Source organism: Mauremys reevesii, linkage group 7, assembly GCF_016161935.1.
Source record: "Mauremys reevesii isolate NIE-2019 linkage group 7, ASM1616193v1, whole genome shotgun sequence".
NCBI lineage: Eukaryota > Metazoa > Chordata > Testudines > Geoemydidae > Mauremys > Mauremys reevesii.
In genome coordinates this window covers 107,996,660-108,010,818 of record NC_052629.1, presented here as the reverse complement: position 1 = coordinate 108,010,818, position 14,159 = coordinate 107,996,660, and the positions used below count along the sequence as shown (strand labels likewise).

Below are 14,159 nucleotides of genomic sequence, written 5' to 3'. Positions count from 1 at the left end.
ATGTATCTTATTACGGAAGTCATGTTCTTATATGTTATACAAAACAGACTAATGTACATTTCCAAGGGCTAAATCCTCAGCAGAAGTAAATTGGCTTATCTCCGTTGAAGTCAATGGAGGCCAGATCCCCAGCTGAGTGTCTGGATTATAATTTTATAAATCTAGATGCCCACACCCTAAATTTTCAGAGTGGTATAAATTTGCCCCACAACTTGTGTTATGTGAAACGTATATTACAGAATGCAGCTTAATTTTGTTCAAAATTTGGGGACATAGGTATTAACTAGTTTTATGTAAAAAGTAGGCATGCTTTAACTTGAATTGGCATGATTTAAAAAAAATGGGTTCAGGTGAATGGATAAAGAGAAATGGACAAAATAGAAAACTACATACCTTTCCTTGGACCCATAAAAAATTCTGAAAGCCATTTAAGGGAATTGCATTAACTATGTTATGACTTCCAATTAAAGGATCACAATTTGATTCACTATCTAGTGTATCCATACAGCCTGTTTTTGGATATACTGTACTGAGGTACAGTTTCATCACTGTAATGGGATTTATCCATATAATATGCATAAAGGAAATTGTGTGAATAAAGTCTTGTGCACTGCACTGAAAATTGCCCCCACTGAATGCTGTGTACCTTACATGTGACTCCATGAGCATAGGGAGAGGCAATTTGCCGAAGGATAAAAGGTTTATAAGTGGAGCATTTGTTTTAAATGACCTAAATACACATAAATCCCCCATCTGTTTCTGCAGAAATGAGAGATAAAATAAGACATTGAAGAGTTAAAGATAACCAAGGTGTTCTAGCCAACCTTTCTTCTGAATCAAAATAACTTTTGAATGGTGAAACTTGTGTGCAGTGTTGCTATGGTCATTGTATTTAAAGGCAGTTGAGATACCTAGAGTAGGTATAATAAAATGTAGATGTTATTTGTATTCTAGTAGTGTACACCCAGCCATTCACCCACCCACCTAACTACCTAACCCCCAACGCTTATGATCCATAGTATACAAGCCAGTTATTTTTGTCTGGTAGCTGGACACATGTTTTGTGATAGGAGGCAATCAATTATAACAACTCTCATCTCTCAGCTTGAATCTGTTTCATTGGATACATTTGTGGTTAAATTTATATTTTTTTCAAACTGTTGGAGGGTTGGGTTTTTTTTTTTTTAGATTATACTGTGCGTTGACTTTGAAATTCTTAGTTGAAATTTTCTTGTCTTTGTCTCTTAGGTAATAGGATTTCAGCCAGCTTGTATGTTATGCCCAATGTCACGTATCAATTAAATGTGCTTGGGTAGGCCTGATGCAAAGCATGAAGTATTAAATTTTTTTTTAAATTGGCATTTTTATGGTACTTGCTGTGATAATCCACTAGCAATACAGAAAGTGAGCCTTCATTTTAAGGAATAGAAAATACTACTTTTTATTGTTTCCAATTATAATACTTGATGAACAAATATTGAATATATTCTAAAATGTAAGCAGACAGTTATTGACCTCCAGAAATTTCTTCATGGTTTTGTATGGATTTAAACATAGGCTTAAATGCTTTGCTGAATTAACATTTTAATTGGCAGGACAATATATGCAGCTGTTTCCAAAGTTATTGAACATATCTGTGTCTGGTAATGGGCTTTTATGTATGATGGGCACACTGTATTACTGGGCATTTCTGATTCACTGGCAGGTTGTCATACTTTGTGAGGCAGTTTATGACCTACAGTACCATTGTTTGTTCATTGTTGTGCCTTTTCTGAGCATATATTGCTAGTTTGGCTAGATTTTGTTTTGAGTTGATTTAGTAAATTTCCACTAGAGAAAATGGTGGATTCTATCAAATACTCATTTAAAAAAAAAAAGAATAGCAGTATTTTGAACTTCTATATGAAATCTGTAAAAATTAGTTTCCATCATGTTTTTTCCTTCCATTTTATTTTGTTTGTCCTTAATTTTAACTACGTTGGGATTTAATCTGTTAATTGTAAAGAATTAACCAGAAATCTAGGTGAGACCTAATTACTGTATCTTTATTAATAGTTAAAATAGTCAGCCTAATAGTTTAACTTTTCAGTGGCTATTTCCAACCTGTGTCCTGCCTGTAGCTATCTAGAATATTTCCTGTCCTAATTTTTTCCAGGAGAGGAAGAAGCGTGGAGAGAGTAACAATGAGCTATTTCTAGCAGATGTTTATGCCTACCAGGGAAAATTCCATGAGGCAGCTAAACTATACAGAAAGAGTGGACATGAGAGCCTCGCTCTTGATATGTACACTGATTTACGCATGTTTGATTATGCAAAGGTAATGAATGTTTTCAACTGAGTATTTAAATACAGAAATATTAACGTAATGCTAATGCAACTATAAACATTTACAAAGTATGGTTCTACTCTGAAAAGCATTGTGTAAAAACTTAAGTGTGGGGGTCCATGTTTATTGCCACAGATCAAATTTGTTTGGTTTACAAGTGAAAAAGATGGGCCTCTCCTTTATAAAAACTCTGTACATCATGACCCCTTTCTAAAATGGAATCTGCAGATGCAGCAGTGTTGTGTTCTGTATTTTCTCCAATATGCTGCCATGAAGCTGTTTTAGTTTTTCAGTGGGTGATTTTGTGTCATCCCCTGGATGTTACCATGAGTGGGTTTTTCCCCATATGATTGGATGGAATGATAAATAGAAAATTATATAGTTAAGGCCTAGAGTTAATTTTTATATCTCTTGCCTTCTTTCATGTTACTTTACTGGAAAGAGCCCTTTATCCTTAGTTTTCTCCTTTTAAGAAAACTTGTTACATGCAAAAATTAATGAATCTACCTGTCACTAATACATCTTTGTACTTTAAGAAAATTCTTTTAAATCTTTTTTTCCTTCCAGTTTGATCTTGAGTTAATGTGTAGCTCTTTATGGTTGTTTTTCTCTAACATGTTTTGCAAAGGGCGCAGTGTACTAATCTAGTTCATCTTTGTTTACCCGAAGATTTGCTTTCTGAGATTAAATCTGGTTTTTGCATGTTTTTTAAATTGCATTCCCATACAGAAATAAATTGTACACAGTTTGAAAAAAGTGGCATTTTTATGTGGTGATAAGAAAGCATTATTAGGCTTTCAAGTTTTATATAGTATTTTCTTATCAAATCCCTGAGAATGAGTACACTGTTTAGTCTCATTCGTCACTCATCACAGCCTCATTCTATACACCACAGGACAAAGACTTTACTATGACACACACAAACTATATGAAGCTCATGGAAAATTTTTTTCTTTGTAACAGGTTGTGGAGTCTGCACTAAAAAACTGTGTAGGGCTTTGCTCATGGAAGTCTGACTGTCACTATTTTTGGCTGCAGAGTTTTGGCTCTTCAGAAACATAAATCTAATTCATAGACTAAAAGTTTCCCATCACTGCTCCTATGAATCTTTTTGATTCTTGGCCACTTAACTAGTATAGAATAAAAAGTCTTGTCCCTCCTATCAGGAGTAATTCCACGTTGAGGAAAATAAATGTACTTAACAGCATATGAAGAAAACCCATAGATGATGGTACAAAGACGAGGGCTCTGAATGGAGAACTTCCTTGCTTGCCATCCATGGAAATGTGATTTTTATGCCTGCCATTATTAAGCATTTGTAGGGTCTGGCTCCTTATGACTGGAAATGACACTGATTGGCTACAGCTAGAAAACCAGTACTATGGGTGGAATTCAGGAAAACTTTTGAAAATGTGGCTATAAGCATTTCATCAGAATGTCAGATTACAAATTACTGAAAATTCACAAATAATTAACTTCAGCTCAGGAAACTGAACTTTATGTTTCTAATATAGTTCAGTGATCTGAGCTAGAACTCAAAATACACAGGACAAAATATTGTTTCACTCTTTTCTGTGCTTTGGCTTTTTAATGTTCAAACGAGATCAAGTGATCTTTGTTGCTCTTTATCTTCAGCAGAATCAATTTGTGCAAAATCTTACTGGCCTATGTTCCACATGCAAAAATATTATATAAAAATCATAATTCTGCCCCTTTTGGATGGCTTGCTCAGGAAAGAAACTTAGTTGGTCTTCTGACTCTGGTAAAGTTCTCCTTTGGTGGTTCAGATTTTCCATTGCCTCAGGATCTGCCAGAGGATTGTTTTTTGTCTTTTCTCCCCCTTCCTTGCCCACCTACATTCTCTTAATTTTTTTACATCTCAAGTGATATTTATGATTACTAGAGGGCTGTTGTAATATACAGTAGCCTGTTTTGTTAACAACCAGAAGTTGCCTTAATCTGTCTTGCAATGTTCAGGTATGCTTTATGTGGCACATTAATTTCAACAAATGTTGTTGTAAAGGGTCCTGGTGCCTGGACTTTATTCCTAGCAGAGGAGATTTGTCAATCAATCATAAGTATTTCTAGAGTGGTCATCATCATAGTATCTATTTGTAGTATCTAGAGATGGCATTTGCATTATTATGTAAGAGATTCAACTAGACCAGTATTTCAGAGTCCCAACTAATTTATGAGCAGTTGAAATGCTGTCCTTGTAAAAGGTCATCATTAAAATATTATATGTCATTGCAAGATTATCAATTATATTTGTTGAAGAGAAGATTCCAACCTCTGATGGCTTTGTGACTGGTCATCCCGAGGCTAAGCACCTGTGATTAAGAAGATATGCCATTACTAATCCAACAGAATTAAAGTATGCCTTCATGGCCAGCAAAGGAGACTTTGTGAACTCTTGGATTTGATCTGACTGAACTGTTTTGAGAGCAATACTACTACTTTTTGAGTCTCTCTGGCAGGTTCCTGAAGAACAGGCAAAAATCAAATTTTACGTCTCCTTCAGTGAGGAAGGTTGGTCAGCAGAGTGAGAGAACTTTCCATGAAAGCAAATGGGTGTATATATAGTACCTCTGAACAGAGTTACTGTTCTATATAATCCTTCCTTTGGTCTTCCCAGGGTGTCCCATCTTCTCTGATTTGAATCAGATTGGGACTAGAGATGTATCTTCACTTGTTTTATACAATCTCAAGTGCATTAATTAATGATTAATCATTCCTGCCTTCACATATGTGCCTAGCGCTCTGTGTACTGTGATTTTTAGCTGAGGAGGCAAAGTTGTGTTAAACTTTGTTTTTTCCATACCAAGTTATTTTTGCTTAACATGCTTTAGAATTAGGACCATAACACAATGTTTGCTACAGAAAGCTTAATCCAGAATGTTATCTGTTGCACTTCCTTAGGATTTCCTTGGGTCTGGAGATCCCAAAGACACTAAGATGCTAATCACAAAACAAGCAGACTGGGCCAAGAATATCAATGAACCAAAAGCAGCAGTGGAGATGTACATTTCTGCAGGCGAACATATGAAGGCCATAGAAATCAGTGGAGACCATGGCTGGGTTGATATGTATGTTTTGGCTCTGTCTCAGAGATACAGATCACAGTGTCTAATGTGAAGCTTAGTGCATTCTGCAGAATCTTAGGGCTGGTCTACACTGGGGAGGGGCTTAATGTAAGATATGTCAACTTCAGTTACGCTATTTTTGTAGCTGAAGTTGCGTATCTTATTTCGACTTACCTCCCGTCCTCATGGCGCGGGATCGATGGCCGCGGCTCCCCCATCGATGAAGTGGGCTATAGCCCACGAAAGCTTATGCTCACATAAATTTGTTAGTCTCTAAGGTGCCACAAGTATTCCTGTTCTTTTTACCTATCCTATAGTTATAGTAGATGAACTTCCATTATGTTAGAAAAGTTATTTGGGTATAGAGGGTAAGTACATGGATACATTACAAAAAGAGTGGATAAAACAGTGCAGGGATATGCAAGGATTTATCTGTGAGATGAGACTGTTCCCAAACGTGCACATCCTGGGTCTCTTCAGAATAACCTTCACAGTAGCGCACAACTACTCATGTGAACTTGCCTCTTTCTTTTATTTTAAACTATGAAGGGATAATAATCTAGGACTCACAACTCCTGGGGTAAAATCTTGCCTCCTTTCGAAGTCAGTGGCAAAAATCCCGTTGACTTCAATGGGGCCAGGATTTCACCTCTGGGTTCTAGTCCTAGCTCTGCTGCTGACTTGCTTTGTGATCTTGGACAAGGCACTTAACCTTCCTGTTTCTCTGTTTATCCATCTGTAAAATGGGGGTAATATTGATTGGATACTGATTTGGATGTTGAGTGAGGTTTGTATAGGACCTGGTTCCACAACCCCTATTCATATGACTGCGTGATGGAGTAGTCTAGTCCAATTGAAGTCATTATTCACAGGAGTAAGGAATTGGTCTTGTGTTTGCAAAGCCTTTTGAACACCCATTGAATACTTCCCAATAAGTTCATAGTATAATGTCATCAATATAGTAACTTTTAAATGATAACCTATTGAAATATTTCAATTTTTTTCAATGTAATAAGTATGCAGATTGAAAAATGCTGCTGCTACTACAGCAACTGCATTTCTTTTGCTGTCTCTAGGTTAATTGATATAGCTCGGAAACTGGATAAAGCTGAGCGTGAACCTTTGTCAAAATGTGCCTACTATTTTAAGAGACTTGACAACCATGGTTATGCAGCAGAAACCTACATGAAGATAGGTGACCTAAAGGCCCTGGTACATCTCCATGTGGAAACTCAGCGTTGGGAAGAAGTAAGAATACTCTGATATCTAAACTTAGATGTTTAGAATTGCTATTTCATATTGCCTCTGAATGCATCTGGTCTTAAAGGTTTATATACAGCTTACTCAGTATTTTGGTAAGCTACATTGTAAAATACACTAATGTGGTATTTTTAGGAGAGTGAGCTATGAAAACATTAGTTTCATACATCATCAGCCACAGGGTTTCCTTCCACTCTTTTTAACTCTTTCATAATCTAAATAAGCACAGTTAAAAATCTTACTTTAAAATAATTCTTCACTAGTGTTTCAGTAATGAAAATTGTGGTGTGGTTAAAGCACAGGACAAGGAATTGGGACACTAGACAAGCAGTGTGGGGCAAGGGTCACTTGCTGGAGGATTATCTGCACCTCGAGGTCTTTAAACCACGATTTGAGGAATTCAGTAACTCAGACTTAGGTTAGGGGTTTGTTACAGGAGTGGGTGGGTGAGCTTCTGTGGCCTGCATTGTGCAGGAGGTCAGACTAGATGATCGTAATGGTCCCTTCTGACCTTAATGTCTATGAGTCGGGACACTGGGTTCTCTTCCATGCTCTTCCACAGACTTTCAACCTGATCTTGAGCAAATCACTTGGACTTGGATTATCAAAAGTGGTCCCTACTTCTGGGTGTCCTGTCTGAGATTCTTTTGGCCTGATTTTCAGAGCTGTCGAGTACCCACCATTGGCTTCAGCTGGAGTTGTGGGTGCTCAGTGCCTTTGAAAATCAGGCTATAAATATCAAGATCGGCACCAAAAATTATTCACCACTCTTGAAAATGTAGGGCTTAAATCCTTTGTGCTTCACTCTTTTTTCATCTGTAAAATCAGGATGAGACTAATACTTCCCTACTGATAAGGGTCTCTGTGGGTATTTGACTAATATTTAAGCATAGATGTCTGTTTTGTAAATGTGATACGCGCTACATGACACAAAATTGTGAGACAAATGCGTGACAGTTCAAGGAGAATAATGAAATCTTTAACATGAGAACATCAGAATGGCCATACTGGGACAGACCAGTGGTCCAGCTAACCCAGTATCCTGTATTCTGACAGTGGCCAGTACCAGATGCTTCAGAGGGAATGAACAGAACAGGGCAATTATCGAGTTATCCACCTCTGTCATCCAGTCCATGCTTCTGGCAGTCAGAGGCTTAGGGGCACCTAGAGCATGGGGTTGTATCCCTGTCCATCTCGGCTACTAGCCATTGATGGATCTATCTTCCATAAATGTATCTAATTCTTTTTTGAACCCAGTTGTACTTTTGACCTTCCCAGCATCCCCTGGCAATGAGTTCCACAGGTTGACTGTGCATTGCGTAAAGAAGTACTTCCTCGTGTTTTGTTTTTTAACTTGCCTATTAATTTCTTTGCCTATTATTCACTTTCTTCACATCATTCATGATTGTGTAGACCTCTGTCATATCCCCCCTTAGTCATCTCTTTTCTAAGAGGAACAGTCCCAGTCTGTTTAATCTCTCCTCATGTGGAAGCTGTTCCATACCCTTACTCGTTTTTGTTGCCCTTATCTGTACTTTTTCCAATTCTAATATCTTTTATGAGATGGGGTGACCCAACCTGCATGAAATATTCAAGGTTTGGCATGCTATGGATTTATATAATGGCATTATGATATTTTCTGTCTTATTATCAATCCCTTTCCTATTGGTTCCTCACATGGTTAGTTTTGTTTGACTGCTGCTGCACATTGAGCAGATGTTTTCAGAGAACCATCCACAATGACTCCATGATGTTTCTTGAGTGGTAACAGCTAATTCAGACCCTATCATTTGTACGTATAATTGGGATTATGTTTTCCAGTGTGCATTGCTTTGCACTTATCAACACTGAATTTCATCTGCCATTTTGGTGCCCAGTTACGCAATTTTGTGAGATCCCTTTGTAACTCTTCTCAGTCAGCTTTGGACTTAACTATCTTGAGTAATTTTGTATAATCTGCAAGCTTTACCAAATCACTATTTATCCCCTTTTCCCAGATCATTTATGAGTATGCTGAACGGCACTGGTCCCAGTACAGATCCCTACGTGACCCTGCTATTTACCTCTCTTCATTGTAAAAACTGACCATTTAGTTCTATCTTTTGACCAGTTACTACAAGACCTTCCCTTTTATCTCATGACTGCTTACTTTGCTTGAGAGCCTTTGGTGAAGGACATTGTCAAAAGCTTTCAGAAAGTTGAAGTAAACGATATTCACTGGATTACCCTTGTCCACATGTTTGTTAAGGCCCTCAAAGAATTCTAAAAGATTGGTGAGGCATGATTTCCTTTTACAAAAGCTGTGTTGACAATTTCCCAACATATTGTGTTCATCAGTGTCTGATAATTCTGTTCTTTACTGTAGTTTCAACCAGTTTGCCTGGTACTGAAGTTAGGCTTACTGGCCTGTAATTGCCCGGATTGCCTCTGGCATGTTTTTTTAAAATCGTTACATTAGCTATCCTCCAGTCATTTGGTACAGAGGCTGTTTTAAGCAATAGGTTATGTACCACAGTTACAGTAGAACCTCAAAGATACAAACACCAGAGTTACGGACTGAGGGATCAACCGGACACCATGTGAAACTGGAAGTAACGAATCAGGCAGCAGCAGAGACCAAAACGGGGGTGGGGAGGGGAAAGCAAGTAATGTGCCTGTATTGCATCTTAAAGGTAGGCACATCTGGGCTGCCTGTCCCACCCCTACTCCACCACGTGAGAGGGACCCACATACAGCTAGGAAGTGAAGATACTGAGATTAGTAGGCAAAGTTGTGTGCCCCCGCTGTCAGTCCAAGGCAGCCAGAGCAGGAGCAGCACTGGGGTCTGTGCTGCTTTCCTGTAAGCCGGAGTGCTGGGAGGAGGAGGGGCACTATTTTCAACACACATCTCCCTGCTGGGAGGGGAACCTGCTATTTCACCCCAGCCCCTTTATCCTAGCCAGAGGGGGACACAAACTTGCCCAGGCCAGGGAAGGAAGCTGCCTCGCTGCCCTGAGGTGTCTATAACTCTGAGGTGCTACTGTAGTAATTCTGCAATTTCATATTTGAGTTCCTTCAGAAATCTTGGGTGATGACTTTTTTGTCCTGATGACTTGACTTTATCAGTTGTTTCAAAACCATCTTTATTGACACCTCAATCTGGGTCATTTCCTCAGATTTGTCAGCTAAGAAGAGTGGCTCAGGTATGGGAATCTCTCATCCTCTGCGGTGAAGACCAATGCAAAGAATTCATTTAGCTTCTCCAAAATGGCCTTGTCTTCCTTGAGTGCTCCTTTAACACTTAAATTTGGCCCCACTGATTTTTTGGCAGAGTTCCTGGTTCTGACATACTTACAAAAATTGTTTGCAATTAGTTTTGTGTCTTTTGCTAGTTGCTCTTCGGATTCTTTTTTGGTCTGCCTAATTAAACTTTCACACTTGACTTGGCAGAGTGTATGCTCCTGTCTGTTTTCCTCAGTATGATTTGACTTCCAGTTTTTAAAGGATGTCCTTTTGAACTTTCACAATGTGGATTTTTATTTTGGGCTGTGTTGTTTTAGTAATTTGAAGGTGCCATTTCAGTGAAATTTCCTATGTATACTCTGGGTCTGGTGAATTCACACTTTCCTGGTGGGGACTTTTGATCCTATAATCAGATTTATATTTAGGCAAAACCCAGCTGACTTCATTAGGACAACACTTGGTTATAGGGGTCTGCCTACACACATGCATTGCAGGATTGGGGGCCGTGGTTTGTACTGGCAATCTTGTTTTTGGTTATGGGTTTGCTTATTTTTAACATGAAGTATATGCTGGATTTAGGCTGTTAGGTGCTTTTGAAAATTTTACCGTAAGAAATGTAAGCATGTAAATCCCATTGAAACACTCAGTGGGACTTAGACCCTTAAGTCACATAGGTGCTTTTGAAAAATTTATGCTTAGTCTGTGATTGTTCAGTGCACATGTCAATACTGCTTTTTTAGAAAATATATTCAATAAAAATAAATACATTGTATTGTGCTGTGAAACCTACTCCATCCCCTAAATAATTGATTGTTTTCAGGTTTTCCACAGGTTTCTGCAGTTCAGAAACTGGACTGTTACTAAATATAACTGCTTCTTTACAGATGTTGATATGTATTTTTAAAAAAAGGCATAGTTTTGAGTTTCCTGGAGAAAACACTGGTTGGAATTTTCATACTTCTGTATAAATAATATTTGTATTGTAAATTTTATTTTAACTAAAGGATTTATCTCATGCAGTGTTCTGAACTACCTTAAACCATGCAATATTTTATTAATGAATTCATTCTGTATCTTAGGCCTTTTCTTTGAGTGAAAAGCATCCTGAATTTAAAGATGATGTCTATGTCCCTTATGCTCAGTGGCTGGCAGAGAATGATAGATTTGAAGAGGCCCAAAAAGGTAGGACTGTACATGATTTACATGCTGGTAGCATGATTTATATGCTGGTAGCATGCAAAATGTGCTAAGCATTTTCCAAATGCTGAAGATGCAATCTCTGCCCTGGAGAACTGTCAATCTGTACAACACAAACCATTTAAAGGGTGAGATAACTGGAGAATACATGTGTTCTTGCTGATCACAGGAGGTTATATTCTGGTTATCAGAGAGGTCTTATTTGGTAAGGAAGTATAACAAACTTAACAAAAGCAATAGCATCTATAAAAAAGGTTATAATTCTGGATTTTCTTTCCCACTCTGTGCTTGAGTATAGCAAGTGTTTTGAAAAGTGATCTGATACACTATATACACTGTATTATTATCAGTGTTTTCCTTTAAAGTGGCATCCAAAATGTACTGGACACTGAACAAACACCAAAAGAAGGGGTGAGGCTGGCCTTTATATTTAGGCAGTATGTAGTTCATACAAGATGAAGCATCGGCCTTGCTTATGAAATCCCTTGCTTCGTATGGATTTCTATCATAAAATATTATCTGCATGTAGTATTTGTAAAATATACATTTACCAAGTGGGAATTCAGGACTGAACTTCAGTTTCTGCACAGGAGCCAATGTAAAGAAATCCTGTTAATAAATAATATATACTGTGGTTTTTCTGCCTCTCAAGATTCTTTGATACTACAGTGTTGAGCATTGTAAAAGTGCTGCCTTGAAATATTACCTTAAGTTATGTGTGTACTTTAGTGGCTACAGCACAAAGGTGGTAGCTAGTTTGATGGAAGAATTCTTCAACCTAACTACATCAAAGAGGGTGTAAAATTTTTCACAGTCCTAAACAGCTAGGTCGATCTAATTTTTAGGTGTAGACCAGGCCTTGAATTTTGACTTGATCCCACAGTGTTCAGTAGTTTCCCCTGTTCACAAATGTCTGATCATCAGGGTGATGATTTTCCTCTGTGCAAATTTTTTTTAAAAAGCAACTAGCCTGGCACTACTTATGTACGTGGTAGTTGTATTTCCTACATTGTGTCCTGACACAATACAAAAGCCACAAAGTACCTGCCGATACTTCTATTTTCCATTAGTGTCACCACTTTCAAAAATAGAAAAATAGGAGTGTAGTCCTTTTCATCCTGTTCCAGCTTTGATGAATATCCTGTTATTAATTTAAGAAAATAATTTCAGTTAATTGATATAATCATACCGTAAAATCTTCTTTGTTTTGGTCTCCTTTGTAGCATTCCACAAAGCTGGCAGACAGAGTGAGGCCGTAAAAGTGCTGGAACAGCTAACTCATAATGCTGTGGTAGAAAGCCGATTTAATGATGCAGCGTATTATTACTGGATGCTCTCCATGCAGTGTTTAGATATAGCCCAAGGTAAGTAAACACAAGCAAGTTCAAATTTGTTATCTGCTCATGCATGCAGATAAACATTGAATGAACTGTGATGGCTTAATTAAAACCTCTTGCTCGCTCATTAATTGTGCTATATACTAATCTGAGATACTAATATTTATATACTGCACTGTATTGTAAGCCAACATTATATCGTGTTGTAATTCTATCTCTCTAGTCTGTGTGCTTATAAAAAATCAACATAAATCTCATTTTTAAATCAAAATGGAGTCACAACCATGTCTCCTAATTCCACAATATATCCCCTAGCCCCTTTCCTGCGCCTCACACCTTGGATAAAATGATGACCGGAGGGCTAAATAATAATAAAACATGATCTTATAGTGTAGTCTATCCTAATATTTAAATGTGGCTGAGATTAACTGGGGAGACACTTCATGAATTATTTTAGCCAGCTAAAGAAGAAAGTTAGTGTTCATTAGTTCTCTGCTTCTAAATCAATTGCACTGGCTTCTAAATCAATTGCACTGGAGGAGAGGTGGAGCCAGTGGAGATGAGACGCAGATGAGTGATAATGGAAAAAAGAGATTGATGGCCTAGTGCCTTGCACTGTGTAAGCATCACTTCAGTTTTGCTAATGCATGATAGTGCTGATCTATAGCCCTTCATACACTGTGCAAACACTGCAAATGGTTCAATTGCTTAGTAATGTGTTAATGTGGATAAAAGGAATGACATTAAACTCATTTTACTTTAACCTCAAAAGGTGTGGATCAGGTTTCTAGTGGTAGAAGGCTAATATGTTCCACCTCTAGCTAAGCCATTAACCTCTGGCTGTGTTAAAACCACTTGCCATACTATCCTGCATCTTAATATGCTTTATGTTAAAGCAGAAAATTGCACATAAAATGGCAAAATTACATAACCCATATTTTGTAGCACACTTAGTCAGGAATATTAATCTATTGGAAGTGGTAACGCTGCAACCATGTTGTATTGTGATCTTTCTAGCTGAGTAATACTCTTATGTTTTAGTATAGAATGACCAGAGGTGTAATGACTTTCCCTCCCACAGAGAACGAACAGCAGAAGACTGAAATGTTACAGAAGTTTCACCACTTCCAGCACTTGGCAGAACTTTATCACGTTTATCACTCTATTCACAGATACACTGTAAGATATTTTCACTAGCAGTTGTATTGTTCGTTTAGTTGGCACATTTTCTGCAAATAATTCAGGAATAATTATAAACAATTAATTACTTTTAAACTAAATATTGAATGGAAGCTGGTGTCACTGCAATGATCTAATTTTGGTTTTGTTTGGGTTTTTTTTTTGCCCTGTGTTGCACTGTACTGGACCTACCACCATTGCACACCTAAAACCACCTTTCTGTGACTCAGAAAGAGCCTCTGCAGAACTATGCTTTGCAGCACACAGTGGATGTGGACTTCAAGGCTTTCCTTCACCACCCCATCTGCATACTGGTTCCACTGTGTTCTGGGCCCACTACTCCTATGGAGGAGGTTGGAACTGGATTATCCTTTAAGTGCTTTCCCTTTACTGGGTGAAGCCCTTTCCTTTTTTCTTCAGTGGCAAAGATGAGCTTTGGCAAGAGAGGCATGCAAAATCCAAGTGCTCTCTTTTCTCCATCTCTCCCATTGTTGTGACTGTTTGAAAAGCACAGTGTAGTGTCAGAGATGATGGAAGTAACCTTAGTGATATGAA

General features: G+C 37.9%; 1 protein-coding gene across 5 annotated transcripts in view; it reads left to right on the top strand.

Moving 5' to 3' along the window:
• The window catches only part of IFT122 (intraflagellar transport 122), a 48,895-nt gene that overhangs the window by 26,650 nt on the left and 8,086 nt on the right, over nt 1–14,159 (top strand). For all 5 annotated transcript variants that reach the window (XR_005601336.1, XM_039547888.1, XM_039547891.1 and 2 more), the window contains 6 exons: nt 2,156–2,317; nt 5,246–5,412; nt 6,486–6,657; nt 10,971–11,073; nt 12,312–12,452; nt 13,507–13,604. Coding sequence is in view for 4 of the 5 variants with exons in the window: in XM_039547888.1 (XP_039403822.1) it covers nt 2,156–2,317; nt 5,246–5,412; nt 6,486–6,657; nt 10,971–11,073; nt 12,312–12,452; nt 13,507–13,604 (843 nt within the window). In the remaining variant the exon portion in view is untranslated. The remainder of the gene's footprint in view (nt 1–2,155; nt 2,318–5,245; nt 5,413–6,485; nt 6,658–10,970; nt 11,074–12,311; nt 12,453–13,506; nt 13,605–14,159) is intronic.